Here is a 14095-nt window from a genome sequence, read left to right on the forward strand (position 1 = left end):
CTGCCCGCGCCCTCGGCTCTGCCCGGCACCGCTGCCGCGCCGGAGCAGCCCGTGCTGCCGTCAAGCTGCCGGGTGGGCTGCGCCATGGCCTGGGCTGCTCTGTCCCTGCACGGTGCAGCCGGGAGCAGGGCAGGACCCTGCCTGACCCCAAACCTCCGTGGAGCTGGATGCTGCCCCGGGAGCCCCTGCACACCCGTCCCTGCGTGGTTACGGTGCAACACATGGGGGGCTTCGCCAGGTCGAGGCGCAGCCCCGCGAGCCCATGGGGCTGGTCGCGGCCGGGATGGGGTCTGGAGCGGCCGGCCCACAGCCCCGCTCCCTGCTCCGGGGCGGCTCCGCAGCAGGGCCGAGCCCAGCGTCCCGGGGGAGCGGGACGAACCCCGGCCCTGTGCCTCGCTCGGCGTCGGGACGGGGCTGCCATTGGCTCCGGCGGGGAGCGCTGACCGCCAGCCGCCTCCAAACTATTTCCTGTTGCTGCGGCGTTAATGCTAAACAGACCTTTCTCTCTCTTCCCTCTCTCCAGCCAAAGTGCAGCGGGCTCCTGCTGCCGCTCGCCTTCCTGCCCCGCTCCGGGGCCACCCGCCACCCCGGTGAGTACCAGCCCCGCCGGCCCCTGGGCACCAGCACAGGGGCTCAGGGGCGCAGGGGACCACGGGCGGACGGGGCACCCCAAAGGACCCCGGCACCCCGCATCCACCCAGCCCCGATGGCCGCGGCGGGATGTCGCAGATCTGCCCCATCCCCTGGTTGAGACGCTCGGGCGTTGCGCGCGGGGACCAGCGCGTGGGGGACGCGGGGTCTGAGGGCGCGGGGCTCGGCGCGTGGGGATGCGGAGCTCGGGGACGCGGCGGTTGAGGATGCGGGGCTGGGTGCTTGGGGACTTGGAGCTCGGTGACGCAGGGCTGAGCGCTCTGGGGCTGTGCCCGAAGGCGCAGCTGTATCTCGGGGTGGTCCCGCTCCGGTGTCCCCGGGGGTCCAGGGCAGCCCCGGCTCCGGCGGTGGGGACTCGGTGCTCTCGTGCCCAGCACGCAGCACCCACCAGGGCCCGGCTCCCTCGCCTGCCCCTGGGCTCGCTCACACCCTGTGCCTGCTACAGCCCCGGACCTCCACCCTGCCGTGGCCCACAGCCACGGGGGCCGAGCCCCCCCCCGTGGCCCTGGGGCCAGCCCTGCGGTGCCCTCGCCAGCAGCCCTGCCACCGACAGCGCTCCGGGGGTCCCTGGAGCCCCATGGCGGGGCTCTGCCCCTCCAGCCCCACAGCAGGGCTGTGCAGCTCCCAGCCGGCCCCCCTTGCAGGGGCAGGGACTGCTCCGCAAGGGAGGACACCGGGACCCTCCTGGGGGTGTTTCGGGGTGTCCTGCTGCGAGGGGCTGCCCAGCCCTGGGACGTGCAGCGGCCCCACAGCACTGGACTGTCTGGGACGGTTCTGCTGATGTGTCACATTTTCTGCATTTCTTTCCTCATTCCTCCCTCCCTGGAGCTGTTTCTGGGAAATGAGCTCGTCCCCTGCCAGGGCCAGGCACTGCATCGCCTCCCGTCCTGCCTCCCGTCCTGCCCGCTGCCCAGCCCCACGTCTTGGGGGCCACAGCACCCCACAGCTGAGAGGGACCCGGCCCCACACCATCATCGCTGGGGCAGCGAGGGGCCGCGGGGACGGGCTGCCAAGGCTGGTGCTCAGCTGCTTGGGGCCAGGCGGGTCCCTGGGCAGCAGGAGGTGGGTGCTCACCCCTGCACCCCATCAGGGGCTCAGGCACCCTGTCCCCACGGGGTGTCGTGGAGGTAGACGGCACAAGGTGCCCACATCCCCTCCCAGCTCCCAGGGCAGGTTCCCTTGGGAGCTGTGGCCGGCCCAACTGAGAAGGCGCGAGCGGCTTTTCCTCTTGCAGAAGGACCAGCGCCTGCCCTTCGCGCATCCTGCTCCGGGGCTGCGGCGGGAGCGCGGGGTCAGCCGCGGCTCAGCGGTGTTCCCTGCTGCCTGCCAACCTGGCGGCCGTTGCACCATGGCCCGGTCCTTGCCCCTGTGCCGCGGGGCCCCGTGGCCACCAGCTGGGGCCGGAGCTGGGCTGGGAACAACATGGAGGGGGGGGACACATGCTGCCGCAGAAGGGCCGCGTGGGGAGCACACGTGTGTGCATGCACGTGCACAGGCAGCACCAGCTCCCGCGTGCCCCATGGCTCTGCCGGCACGGGCAGCCTTGCAAGGGTGTGCTGGGACCCCGGCCCCGCTCAGCACCGAGCTCAGCCCCGTGGCCCGGCCCCGTGTCCTGTGCCCGTGACCGGGGCAGGGGATGGAAAGCCTGGCCCGGTGCCGCAGAGCCGCTTGACGCAGTGTCCTGGAGGAGCCATATCCGTCCTGGTCCTGCCAGAAGGATGGAGGGGTGGTGGGAGCGGGACGGCTCCAGTTCGGCACTTGTGGAGCTCGGCCCTGGATGGAGCAGCCCAGACCGGGAGTGAGCCCCTGCCCCGGCCGGGGCTCAGCGGGGAGCCCTTGGGGCATGGTCACAGCCAGGCATGGTCCCGAAAAGGGACGGGGGACTCCTGCGGAGGCCCCAGCCCCAGTAGCGCCTTGCTCAGCCCCTGTGTCCTGCAGATGCCGAGCACGTGCCATCCCGGGAGACGCTGAGCGGGGGCAGGCACAAGATGGAGAGCCGCAGGCGGGATATGGAGCTGCTGAGCAACAGCATGGCCGCATACGCGCACATCCGAGGTGAGCCAGCCCGGACCTGGCGGGGACACGTCCCGGGGGGACCCTAGGGCCACCGCGGGCCCTGCGGCAGGCACGGGCCAGTCCCTCATCCCCTCTGCTTTCCCCGCAGCCAACCCCGAGAGCTTCGGGCTCTACTTTGTGCTGGGTGTCTGCTTTGGGCTGGTGCTGACCCTGTGCCTGCTGGTGCTGCGCCTCTCCTGCCGGCCCTCCGTGCGCCCCCCGCCCCGCCCGAGGGACTTCAGCGAGGACGAGGAGGAGGACGAGGAGGAGGACGAGGAAGAGGAGGACACCGTTGACCGTGCGGCATCCGAGTCCCTGCTGCCGGTGACCGAGATCCCGCTGGACAGCCACGGCCCTGGGGACGGGGCACTGGCCGTCAACGTCTTCGCCTCGGCGGAGGAGCTGGAGCGGGCGCAGCGGCTGGAGGAGCGCGAGCGCATCATCCGCGAGATCTGGCGCAACGGGCAGCCCGACATCCTGGGCACCGGCACCCTTGGCCGTGTCCACTACTACTGAGTCCCGGCACAGGGGCAGATGCCCTGGCACCGTGTCCGGCTCCCCGCCCCGGGTAGCTCAGCCGACACCGTGCCACCCCGGGGAGCTGCCTAGGACCCGGTCTGGGGACAGGAGACAGGAGGACGGCGGGGGGGGGAGGGGAGGGGGGGGCTGCTCACTGCCCCCCGGGTTGGAGGAGCTGACCTGGAGCACCTCTGCACCGCTGCCAGCCGGACCCCAGCACCACGGGCACCGCCCCCCCCAGGACCAGACTCGCCCCCGCCGCTGCGGGACGTGACGCACTTTGAGCCATTGGTACGACTGCTGGCACCGGCCGAGCAGCCCTGGGACTCTGCAGAGACAAGGACGAGGACAGGGCAGACCTTGCCGGTCTCGGCCGTGGGCACTGGCCCCGTCGGCTTGGCGCTGGCACCGCGGGGAGGCCCATCCCCGTGGGTCGCGGTCAGGCTGTACGTCCGTGTAAGCTATGGGGTCCTGCCCCCCCCAAAACATGGTGCTGTTATACACTACCTGGAGCCCAGCGTGGCGGGGGGGGGGGGGGGGCCCTGCATGCCAAGGGGGGGGGGTCCTGCATGCCGGGGCGGCTGCAGCAGCCGATAGAAGTGGTGCTGGGGTGGGGGGGTGGGGGGGTGGGGGGTGGGGGGGGGGGGGTGGGGGGGGGTCCTGGCCACGGCTGCCTTCCCAGGCCAATTCCCTCCCCCCTGGCCCCACTAAAATTAGCCGGGTCCTTTCCGGCACCGCCTGGCCCTGACCCAGCGCCCTCCCGGCGGGGCCGGGGCGGATGTTTCCCCGCTGGGTTTTCGGGGCGGCGGGTGCTCCCCGGGGACGCGGGCTGCTCCCCGCAGGGCTGGGCCGCATCCTGCCCACGGTCCCTGCACCGGCCCAGCCCCACGGGGTGCGGGGGCCCTGCTGCCCCCTCCCCAGCCCCCTCCCCGACAGCTTTATAAATATAGCTCCTTCCCAGGCCGGTCCCCCGCGCCGCCAGCGCCAGCAGCATCCAGATGTTTTCCAGATGTTCTCCCGGCCCCATGCCAGTGGCTGGAGGCCAGGATGTGCCGGGGCTGGGGCTGGGCTGGGAAACGGTGCGGGGGCTGGAGGAGGAGGAGGAGGAGGATGAGGAGGAGGCGCTGACCCAGCCCTGCTGCGGGCCCTGGCTCTGTATCCCAGCCTGGGACAAGGTGCAGGGGGATGGTGGGGGGGGGCACTCGGCCCCCCCCCCCAGGACTAGTTATCACAGTCTGCAGCCCTGGCTGTGACTGCTGGCATGTCCACTGCCAGCACCTGGGGCTGAGCACTGCAGGCTCCTGCCCTGGGCTCTGCAGTGAGCCAGCCCTGGTGGGACCCCCTGTGCCAGGGCAGGACCCCCTGTGCCATGGTGGGACCCCCCCCCCCGTGCCCGGCAGGACCAGCCCAGCCCTGCCCAAGCCCACAGGGATGTGGCAGCCCCAGGGCTCTGCCCTCTGCAGCACCCACACAGCCCAGCAGCACTCCATACCCAAAATATAGTTTATTTTAAACAGTATCTATACACCCAGGGGCTGTTGCTGCAGAAAGCGGTGCCTGGGTGCAGAATGGGTGTTCAGGCTCAATCGGTGCAGAACGGGGCTGGGGGCAGCGGGGCCGGGGGGCACATGGCACAGCACCGGCACAGCTCCCGCAGCACCGCGTGCCACCCCCGGGGCCGCAGAGGGGTGGGCACCGCAGCCCCCGATAGTGCTAGCAGGGCAGCACCTTCCTCACCCGCTCAATCTCCGCCTGCGGGGAGAGGCTGTGAGCGTTGGGGGGGGGGGGGGGGGCGGCGGGGACCCCGACACGGGGGCAGCCCCTCGCCAGGGACTCACCTGCAGCGCCTGGCGCTTGGCCCGCTCCTGACACATCTCCAGCCGCATGTCCTCCAGGTCCCGCCTGCAACACGCCGGGGACGGCTCAGCCGGGGCCACACACCGGGCAGCGAGCGGCCGGGAGCTGCTGGGGACCCCCCGCCACCGCCAGCACCCCAACACCCCCCCGTCCCCACTCACAGGTGCTGGACTCGCATCAGGTCCACGAGGATGTGCAGGGACCGGACCTCAGCCTTCAGGTCCTCCAGGGCCAGCCTCTCCTCCGGCCGCGGTGCCGCTGGCACCTCCGTGCTCCGTGGCGGACCGGGCGCCTGCCCCGCGCTGGGGAGAGGGGCGCAGGGCCCGGCGTGGGGACCCCCCACGCTCCCCAGCGCGAGGCTGGGGGGCCGCTGGCCGGGTACCCGGGGGCGTGCGGCAGTGGGGTGGCTCAGCTTGGCCGTGGTGACCGGCACCGCGTTGAAGCCGTCGGCGTCTGCCGAAGAGAGAGTATCGGCGCCCGGCATTGGCGCAGGGCACGGCCCCGCGACGGCTGCGGCGCCCGGTGCCGGCACCCAGCTCCTACCTGGGTCGCCAGCTCTGCCCTGCTCCGTGTCGGCCGAGGCGCAGGGCTGGGGGCCGCCGAGCCTGGGGACGGCAGAGGTGGTAAAAAGCGGCACAGCCGCCAGCCCCACTCCGGGGACCAAGCGTGGACATCGGCACGGCCCCGGCGCTGGGGGCATCGCGGTGGCCCCAGATGCGCCGGCCCGGCCGCGTGCATTCTTACTTGCTCGCCGGTGTGGGGGCCGGTTTGGCCTTGGCAGGGACGGGGGGAGCAGGAGCCATCCTCTTGCTGGGGGGGAGCTTAGCCGGCTCCATCCTCACCGGTGCCGGCAACTCTGGGGAGAGGAGGCAGGACCGGGGCTGGGGCTGGGATCGGCACAGCGAGCACTGCACGGCACAGCCAGCACCGCACGGCACAGCCATGCCCCAGCACCGGGGACCTGCACCAGGCACGGGGGTCCTGTCCAGGGCACGTCCCCCTCCCTCCCTCCCGCCTCCCCCAGCCCAGGACTCACCCGGGTGCTCCCCCTCCTCGTCCTTCGCTGTCTTACAGGCTGCTGGGGAGCAAAAAGGGGCTCATCAGGCGCTGGGGGAAGGATCCTCGTTATGGTCCCTCTCCCAGGGACCCTTCGGCTGGGTGGGACAGCCCCCCCACCCTGCTAGGACATGGTCTCCAGGGACCGCTCCATCCCTGACTCCCACATCCTTGCACCCTGCTCCTGCCAGGGGCCCCGGGGCCTCAGGGTAGTGTGTGGGGGACAAGGGGGTGCTGGGGACGAGGCACCCACAGGCAGGACCGGTGGGAGACGGTCCCACGGTGCTCCTGGGCCCACGGTTCCCGCCAGCACAGTCTCCCACGCCTGCCGGGGCCGGCAGCGATGCTTGGCAGGACCTGAGCAGCCCCATGGCGGGCTCTGCCCCACCGCCCCTGGCACCACGTGCCTAGGGCCCTGTCTGCTGGTTTGGGGGCAGCCACCCCTCCTGCCAGCCCCACACCCAACCCTGCACCCAGCCCCGCACCCAGCTCCGCTGCGGTCGGCGCTTCCTCTGTGCACGGCAGAGCAGGCGGCTGCAAAACTCCCCCGGAGTGCTAGCACCGCGGCACAGGCAGGATGCCATCCCGCCACCGCCTATGGCACAGCAGCATCCCTCTGCCGCCGAGCCCCGGGGTCCCACCGGGACAGGCCCCCCCCAGCAGGGTGGGATACGAGGCATCAGGCCACAGGCATGTGCCCACGGACCACCCTGTCCTCATGGTGGGCCACCCTGTCCCTGTGGCGGTCTGGCAGCCCTGATGCCGCCTGGACCCTGCCACCACCAGCATGGCCTTCGCCACGGCAGCCTCGTGGGCACCAAAAATGCCTGTGATGGGTTTTATCCACCCAAAGAGACAGCTGCAGCCATGAGGGCTGCAGGGACGAGGATGGGGACGAGGGCGCCCGGCCCCAAGGGTGCGGGGAGCTGCTCTGCGGGTCCTGGGGCTCCACCACTCCCAGCGGCGCAGAGTTGATGGTGCCCAGAGCTGCCCGGCATCCCACCAGCCCCTGCTCCTCCTCAGCAGCTCCCCCAGCTCCTGCGGCACCGACACAGCCCCGGAGCAGCATGGCCCCACGCAGGTGCTGCCACCGGGATGGTCCCCAGGCGCGGGACCCCCAGAGCCACGGCCGCTCCATCCTACCTGCTGGCGCGGGGCTGCCCACGAGGCCGTGTGGTGCGATGCCGTGCCAGGCTCCCCTGGCTGCCACTGCCCCACACCGCGCACGTGACGCCGGAGGAAATCGGCTCCTCGCTGGGAAGGAAGTTGAAGCAGAGAGCACCTCGGTGCCGGTCCACGCCGCATCCCCGTGCCCCACGGGGCTCCTCCTGCCCCCTGGCACGGCCGGCCCCCCGGCTGCCCCAACCCACCTTGCACCCGGCCGCGGGGCTGCCCGGCCGTCCTGGCGGGACACCGAGGCCCCCGGGGCCGGATGGCCGCTGGGGCCAGACTCACCGGACTCCGTGTCCCGGGATGGCATCGCCGGCTTCAACTGTGGGAGAGCGGGGTTGGGTGAGGATGGGGCACCGGAGCGCATCCCGTGCGGGGACACGGCGCGGCCCCACAGACACCCGAGTTTGGCTCTATGGAGCCCACCAGGGTGCAGGATCCAGCCACATGAGCCCCAGGGCAGCGTAGCTCCGGTGCAGCCCCCACTCACCGTGGGCACCGGCGCCGGCAGGAGCTCCACGAAGTTGTTGGGGAAGAGCCCTCTCTGGTGCCGGCACTGCCCGTCCCACCAGCCCTCAACCTCTGTCCACTGCGGGCAGGGCAGGCGTCAGCGCCGGGGACCAGCCTCGGGGTTGCCCCTGTCCCCGCGCCCCCTCACCTTGCTGAGGACCTGGACGACATCTCCCCGCCGCAGCGGCAGCTCGTCCGGCAGCTCCGGGGTGTAGTCAAACAGGGCCCGGCAGAGCTGCGGCTCCCGGTCTGTGCGGGAACGGGAGGATGGGGCTCGGGGGGGGAGGGGGGTCTGGCTCCTTCCCAGGCCCCCCCAGCACCCCGAGCCCAGGGGAGACCCCCCACCCTGGGCACACAGCCCTGGCCCACAGCACAGGGAACGGGTGACTCACCCAGCTCTGGCGGCAAGACGGGTGCCAGGCGCTGCGCCGCCGGCCACGGCTCTGCCTGCGGGACAGGAGACCTGCTGGGGCACGAGGGTCCCGGCTCCGAGCCGGGGCCAGAGACAAGCCCAGGCACCTGCCGGCTTGCAGAGCCCTGTGTCCCCCCAAGCCACCCCCCCACTCACCTTCTCCTCCGGCACTGGGAAGGGCTTGGGCATCTGCTTCAGTGCGGCGTCTCGGCCTCGCCGTCGGGGCAGGCACCTGTGAGAGTGGGGAGGGGGTTCCCGGCTGCGGCTGAGCCCCGAATGCCAGCTCACCCCTGGGCCGCCCTGTGCCCGCACCCAGCCCTGGCACCCCCTGATGCAGGCGGTGGGACCGGGGACCCACGGCAGCGGAGCAGCTTGGCGACAAGGGCTGGGGCTGCTGCACAGAGCGAAGTCACAAAACTGCTGCACGGAAAGAAAGGGCTGGGGAGAGGAAGGGACCGGGAGCCGGGGACAAACCCACAGGGCTGCCCTCCTCCTCCTCTGGCACCTCCGGGCTGTGCCGGAGGCTGCCAGCAGGCTTGGGTACAGGCAAATCCCCACAAGCAGCCATGCAGGAATCGCCTGGGCCGGGCTGTCCGGGACCGTGGCAGGGTGAGCTCGGTCATGGCCAGACTGATGGGACCAGCCCCCCCGGCAGAGCTGGCACCCCGGCACGGGGGTGTTCGTGCAGAAGGGCGGCAGCGGTGACACGCGGGAGCCAGGCGTTCAGGGCTGCTGGTGCTGCTGTCGCCTGGCACTGGCATCTGAGGAGACCTGAAGCTGCACCCGCAGCGTTACGGGGAAAAAAGGGGCACCCGCTCGCCTTGCGTGGGCTCGGTCTCCTCTGGGACGATCCCATCCGATGCACAGGCACCGCTGTGGCCTCTCTCCTGCCCGAACACTGACTCGCACCCTCCCAACACTCACACCTTCGCTACGGGCGATTCACCATCTCCCCCGGCGTCACTGCCAGGAGCCGGAGGGAATTTGTCCCAACTCTTCCACCCGGCAAGGTCGGCAGCCACCAGCTGGGGAAGGCACGCGTGCTCACGGCAGCTCAGAGCTGGTGCGTGGCTTGGGCTATTGCTGTTACATGGTGGATTTAGCAGAAGCAGCCAACTCCAGCTGCCTCTGCAGAGCGTGGAGGGGATTCATGGCTCTGTGACCACTCCTGCCTCGCTCAGACAGCCGGGGAGGTGCCTCGCTGCGAGGTGAGAAGAGCCCCCCCGAGCTCCCGTGGGGCCAGCAGCAGCCCCCGCCCCCCCCCCCCCCCAGGACTGTACCCAGAGGCAGCCCACGGTGCAGCACGGCCGTGCCCAGCGCCAGCGCTGAGCTCTTGGCACCACGGGCATGGCGCATCCCTACCTGAGCTGCACGTGCAGGCAGCAGCCGAAATCTGCCGACACGGGCACAGCTGGCACAGGCTGCCAATCCAGGGAGCGAAGCACCAAGGCAGGCGTCACACCCGGCCCTGGACAACAGCTTGAAGCCGCCTGGGTCTCGCTGTGTGTCTGTCACCTTCGGTCTGGAGGGGGAAGTGAAACCTAAACCACAGAGGGGCCGAAACCCACAAACCGCAAGCGCACGGGGATGGTGTGGCCACGCCGCCGAAGTCCCTCTGCAGAGCGCAGCAGCCAGAAGGGTCCGTAGTGGCCCCAGGGGTCCCCGGCTGGTCCTGGCCAGTGCTTGGTCCAGGCTGACAGCACCAATATTCCTTTAGACCAAATGCATTTGACACATCAATGCTGAACCACAGCACAGGGAAGGGGGCGTGAGGATCAGCACCGGGCGGCAGAGAAGGCTGATGGGGGAGCGGTTTCTGCTGGGGAGCGGGAAGCGTGCTCTCCCTGCTCTCCCCTCCATTTGGCCGCTCAGGCTGAGGAGCCAGGAACACTGGGCACCCTTTGTCTCAAGTTGGCTCGAGGGCTCAAATTCAAGCGTGAAGGGAAACACCAACCGTTAACCCACATTACTGTCTCAACTGCTGTTAGCCAACACTGTTAACCAACACCAGCCAGGAATGCTTCTCTGCAGTGCAGGCAGACACCTAAATCCACCACGAAGGCTGCACAGCCAGCAGCCCCTGTAGATGTCAGACAGCAAGGAGCAATCTTCCTTTGAGGCAGCAGCAATGGAAAAGCGTTTACTGCCTGGCACCAGCAAATGCCTGCACTTGACAAGCACTGGGGTTTAATGGCATAAAACCGGGCTGCCTGGAGCCGGGATCTTCAGTGAGGAGTTCATTTTTAGAGCACGGATGGAGCTGGTCTTCCTGTTGGTGGGTGACACAATCCCTCCCAGCAGCAGGGCTGGGGAATGTGGCCTGTGGCTGCGTGACCCCCCCTTCCCCCCATGCAATTACTGCCAACACCAAGGGGCTAAAAGGTCTATTAGCTGCTTAAAAACCAGCAGTTAGTTGCTAAAAGCAACGAACTCAATCACTTCAGGCTAAGCGTGAAACAAATACTGCGTTCTTGTACCTGCAGTAACTCAGTAAAACTCCACCTCCACCATGGCAGTGCTTGCCCCTGGCCAGCTCCTGGAGGGGCAACTGCAGGACTCTGCTCCTGCACACCCTTGTGTTGCGAGGGCAATTTTCCTACTTGCTTCCAAGCACAGTGTTCCCCACCTGGAAAGCCATATAAAACAGGAACCTCCCATGCATGACACCCTGAGAGTAGCTGCTTGCAACTGCTGCTTTTTAACAGTGGGGGCAACCCCACAGGTACCAGGTTGAGCTTCCTCTTTGGTGAGTGCTGTCTGGTCCAACCCCTCTGCCAGGACCGTCGTGTGTGTAAACCTTCCCTGCCCAGCAACTCTTCTGCAGCTCCACACCAGGGCTGGCCACGGGCGTTTGGTTCTTTCAGCCTCACCAATTAATTCAGAAGGCAAGTGTCTGGCGACAGAAGGAGCCCCCGACTCAGAACACAAAACAAAGCTGAGTTACACCTACTACTTATTTTATTGTATTTTATTTGCATAAACAAACTTCAGGGCTTTGCTAAACAGGAACTGTTCAAGTCAAAACAAACCAAACTCTAGTTGGTGTGTGTGGGGAAACAGCACAGCAATCCTGGGGAAGGGAAGGCAGAGATGGAGAGGAGAGGGAGAGCGGTGTCTTTACAGCACGTGCACACTCAGCGTCGGTGCGTGGACATGCCTCTCCTGCCAAGAAGGCTCACTGACTCAGCCAGAGAACATTTGCAAACTTCTTCAGAATATTTTTAAGTAGAAGATAAAAAGAAATACATCATAACGGCCGTCCTTAACCAGCACAGGAGGGATTTGCCTTTTGTTTTTATAAAAAGATTAATAAAAAATATTGAAAAATTCTCATCTCCTTTTATATTTTTAACCTAGTAGAATTCTGAAGTTTCTTAGAAAACTATGTTACCTTGGAAAGAGCACTCAAGTTCACAACCAGCTGCAAAGAGGATACACAAAATGCCTACAAGCAGTTTGGGACTCCAGCACACACCAGGCCTAACAGTGTACACAAACAGTGGTGAAAGGTAGGGTGTAATTATTTTTGTTTTTTTGTCTTTTTTTTTAAACCATGCTAATTTTGTTAACTTTCAACATAAAAGGAAAACAACCATTTTTAAAAGGCCCTAAACTCAACTGTTACATAAAAAAAAGGTTTTTTTTTAAAAAAAATCATAGCAGTTTGGTCCCAACAAGTTAACATTTAGATGTTTATTCACATGCTTCATTGTTTTCTTATTTATAAGAACCAAGAATTGTTTCCAAAATTATCATTTAATTGATGTTACTACATACGTAAAGGCCTAAAATAAGTAGAGTATGAATTTAAAAAATTGAATACACAATAGGGGAGAAAAATTTGAACTGGCGAGTTAATCCCGACCTTTACTATTTCAAATTATAAAAGAGAAACAAAAATGTCAAAACTACCGGGTTAAGATGGGCACAAACCAAAATCCACATTGTCTTCAAAGCCTGTTACCAAAAAAATAACCGACCATTCAATAAGGTCACAGACGAGAGAAAATCTAGGATCTCACCCTGTACTTGACCTTATTCAGTCCAGAAGGTAAGTCTTTGGGAAGATATACTCCACAAGTGGATCCAAGCATAAATGATTTATCAGTTCTAGTCCACACTTAGGGAGGCTGAACTCTGGAAATGCAGTTAACTTCGGGATTGTTTCAGAGCTCCTCTCTGGGGCTCTGCTCAGCACTTCAGGATCGCCCTGACAAACTCCAGCACTAGCATCGTGCTGAACCCCTTCCCTCCTGCCAGGGCTCTCGCAAACACACAGACACTGCGGCTATTCAGCCGTCGTCTGTAAAGTGTCCTTTTCCTCTCTGTTTTCTGTTCCACTTTCGTCATCTTCAATTTCTCCTTCTTCTCCACTGAATTTGTCATGAGCCCACTTGGGGCTGGTGCTTGACTTTCGGAACATGAAGCGACCTCTTCCTCGGGGGAAAGCACCCCGACCACGGCCTCTGTTCACCCACTTGTCTGCACCTTCGCCCTCCCGGTCATCGTGCTGTACAGGAGGAAGCCAACAACATCAGCTGAAACAGGCTGACTACTCGCAATATAAAAGCTGGAAAACTCTGGCTTGTGATACGCAGCCCTGCGGCACAAACCAGACTGCCATGTTCGTGCCACAGTGAATACCGCCATCTAAAGAGAAATACTGGCTTGTTTTGGGGAAGAAAATCAGCAGATGAAGGCAGGAATGCACAATCCCTACACAGGCCCTTTGTGCATGGCAACCTGTCCTTGCAGCCAGGAAGCTCTCTATAGAATATTTAGGGGTGGGCAGGGGACGGGTGTCTAGGCCTGGAGTACCATTACTGGTTCTGCAGCTCCACGATTTAGGTATTCTACACATTTCCCCTTTTATTTTCTTGCCAATCAAACCACTTTGGCAGCTTCGGTCCTTATTGCTGGTACTCAGGTTGTTTAATAACACATGCTGCTTTCAGGAATGCTTTCCATGAGCTAAGGCAGATGCAGCTGGTACAAGCTGCCACGGACCATGTCACTGGGCTCAGATTGATCCATTTCTGTATGTAAAGTGCAGTGTAGAGACTGAATACCCCCAAAAATTACAATTCTGCCTTCAACCAGATCAGGAAAAAATGCAGTTAAAAAGAAAAAATCAAGGCTTTCTTTTTTGAGGTATAAAACTGAAATACTGCATTATTTAATGAGAAGATTAGGGATCTCAACTACCCCAAATCAGGCAGAGAAAAAAATGAGTTGGTGTCTGTTTAAAACTACCCCTCTTTCAAAGTACACAGTCACACAGAATTCTCTTAGATTAATGCCTGTTAGTATGGCAGACTGCTATCACCAGAAAGAAAAATGAACAGTACTAACCCATCCAGGAAACTGGATGTTTTATGGGGATAGAAGAACCAAGAAATGCAGGCCATCTGCAACACAGATGAATAGATTTAAGCTGTGTTTTCCAAGTGTGTGTGAAACACGTGCTCTTTAACTGGCTTTTAAGATCTCACTTAGTGGCAAACCACTCTACAATGAACAGAGACAAGTTCTCTTTAGTCATGAGCCAGAAGCTTCTTGTGAAGAAGTGTCACATGAAGCCTTAACTCAGTGGATTAGATAGTTTAATGACAGTTGGTGCTTCCACCTCTGAAAGACCAGATATACCTGGAGCGTACATATGTGTTTCAATACTTAAGACACATACCAAGTAGTACTTCTTGCTCTTAGGTGTGTACTCTGGATCCCATTCCTCATCTCTGTTTCGCTTCTGGAAGTCGTTGTTGCCACCACTGTTGCTGTTATTGTTGCCTGAAAAGTTGCCTCTGCCCCATCCTCTCCCTCTTGCTCTGAACTGCTGCACCAGCAAAACATAGAAGAAAAATA

General features: G+C 63.7%; 3 protein-coding genes across 6 annotated transcripts in view; 1 reads left to right on the forward strand and 2 right to left on the reverse strand.

The window, feature by feature from the left end:
• The first annotated feature begins 340 nt into the window (after nucleotides 1-340).
• Nucleotides 341-3731, forward strand: EVA1B (eva-1 homolog B). The gene is made up of 3 exons (XM_030038123.2): nucleotides 341-590; nucleotides 2590-2706; nucleotides 2816-3731. The coding sequence occupies exons 2-3, from the start codon at nucleotides 2640-2642 to the stop codon at nucleotides 3220-3222; spliced, it is 474 nt and encodes a 157-aa protein (XP_029893983.1). The 5' UTR covers nucleotides 341-590; nucleotides 2590-2639; the 3' UTR covers nucleotides 3223-3731.
• Nucleotides 3732-4601: 870 nt separating this feature from the next.
• On the reverse strand, nucleotides 4602-9669 carry SH3D21 (SH3 domain containing 21). Of its 4 annotated transcripts, none has more exons than XM_041129429.1 (11): nucleotides 9593-9669; nucleotides 8387-8462; nucleotides 8211-8265; nucleotides 7967-8067; nucleotides 7799-7897; nucleotides 7282-7630; nucleotides 6119-6160; nucleotides 5827-5938; nucleotides 5244-5687; nucleotides 5064-5127; nucleotides 4602-4977 (listed from the first exon to the last, which is right to left on the reverse strand). In XM_041129429.1, exons 2-11 carry the CDS (start codon nucleotides 8417-8419, stop codon nucleotides 4939-4941), a joined length of 1338 nt encoding a protein of 445 aa, XP_040985363.1. In that variant the 5' UTR covers nucleotides 8420-8462; nucleotides 9593-9669; the 3' UTR covers nucleotides 4602-4938. The 4 variants fall into 4 exon arrangements, with proteins under 4 accessions (XP_040985363.1, XP_040985365.1, XP_029893980.1 ...); XM_041129431.1 differs by lacking the exon at nucleotides 9593-9669 and having other exon boundaries at nucleotides 7282-7392; nucleotides 7594-7630; nucleotides 8387-8511; XM_030038120.2 differs by lacking the exon at nucleotides 9593-9669 and having other exon boundaries at nucleotides 5244-5535; nucleotides 5626-5687; nucleotides 8387-8511.
• Nucleotides 9670-11170: 1501 nt separating this feature from the next.
• The window catches only part of THRAP3 (thyroid hormone receptor associated protein 3), a 35666-nt gene continuing 32741 nt past the window's right edge, over nucleotides 11171-14095 (reverse strand). Inside the window, 2 exon segments of the mRNA XM_041129068.1 lie at nucleotides 11171-12740; nucleotides 13917-14066. Coding sequence (XP_040985002.1) covers nucleotides 12519-12740; nucleotides 13917-14066 — 372 coding nt within the window. The 3' untranslated portion in view covers nucleotides 11171-12518.

Source organism: Aquila chrysaetos, chromosome 16 (assembly GCF_900496995.4).
Source record: "Aquila chrysaetos chrysaetos chromosome 16, bAquChr1.4, whole genome shotgun sequence".
Lineage (NCBI taxonomy): Eukaryota > Metazoa > Chordata > Aves > Accipitriformes > Accipitridae > Aquila > Aquila chrysaetos.

Bases quoted from the DNA above. Each gene is read 5' to 3' on its own strand.
- EVA1B (XM_030038123.2), top strand. From the start codon at position 2,640: ATGGAGAGCCGCAGGCGGGATATGGAGCTGCTGAGCAACAGCATGGCC. The intron at 2,707-2,815 runs GTGAGCCAGCCC...CTTTCCCCGCAG, and splicing joins CGCATACGCGCACATCCGAG to CCAACCCCGAGAGCTTCGGG.
- SH3D21 (XM_041129429.1), bottom strand. From the start codon at position 8,419: ATGCCCAAGCCCTTCCCAGTGCCGGAGGAGAAG. The intron at 6,161-7,281 runs GTAGGATGGAGC...TTTGCTCCCCAG, and splicing joins GGGCAGCCCCGCGCCAGCAG to CAGCCTGTAAGACAGCGAAG. The intron at 5,128-5,243 runs GTGAGTGGGGAC...GGCGTGTTGCAG, and splicing joins CTGATGCGAGTCCAGCACCT to GCGGGACCTGGAGGACATGC.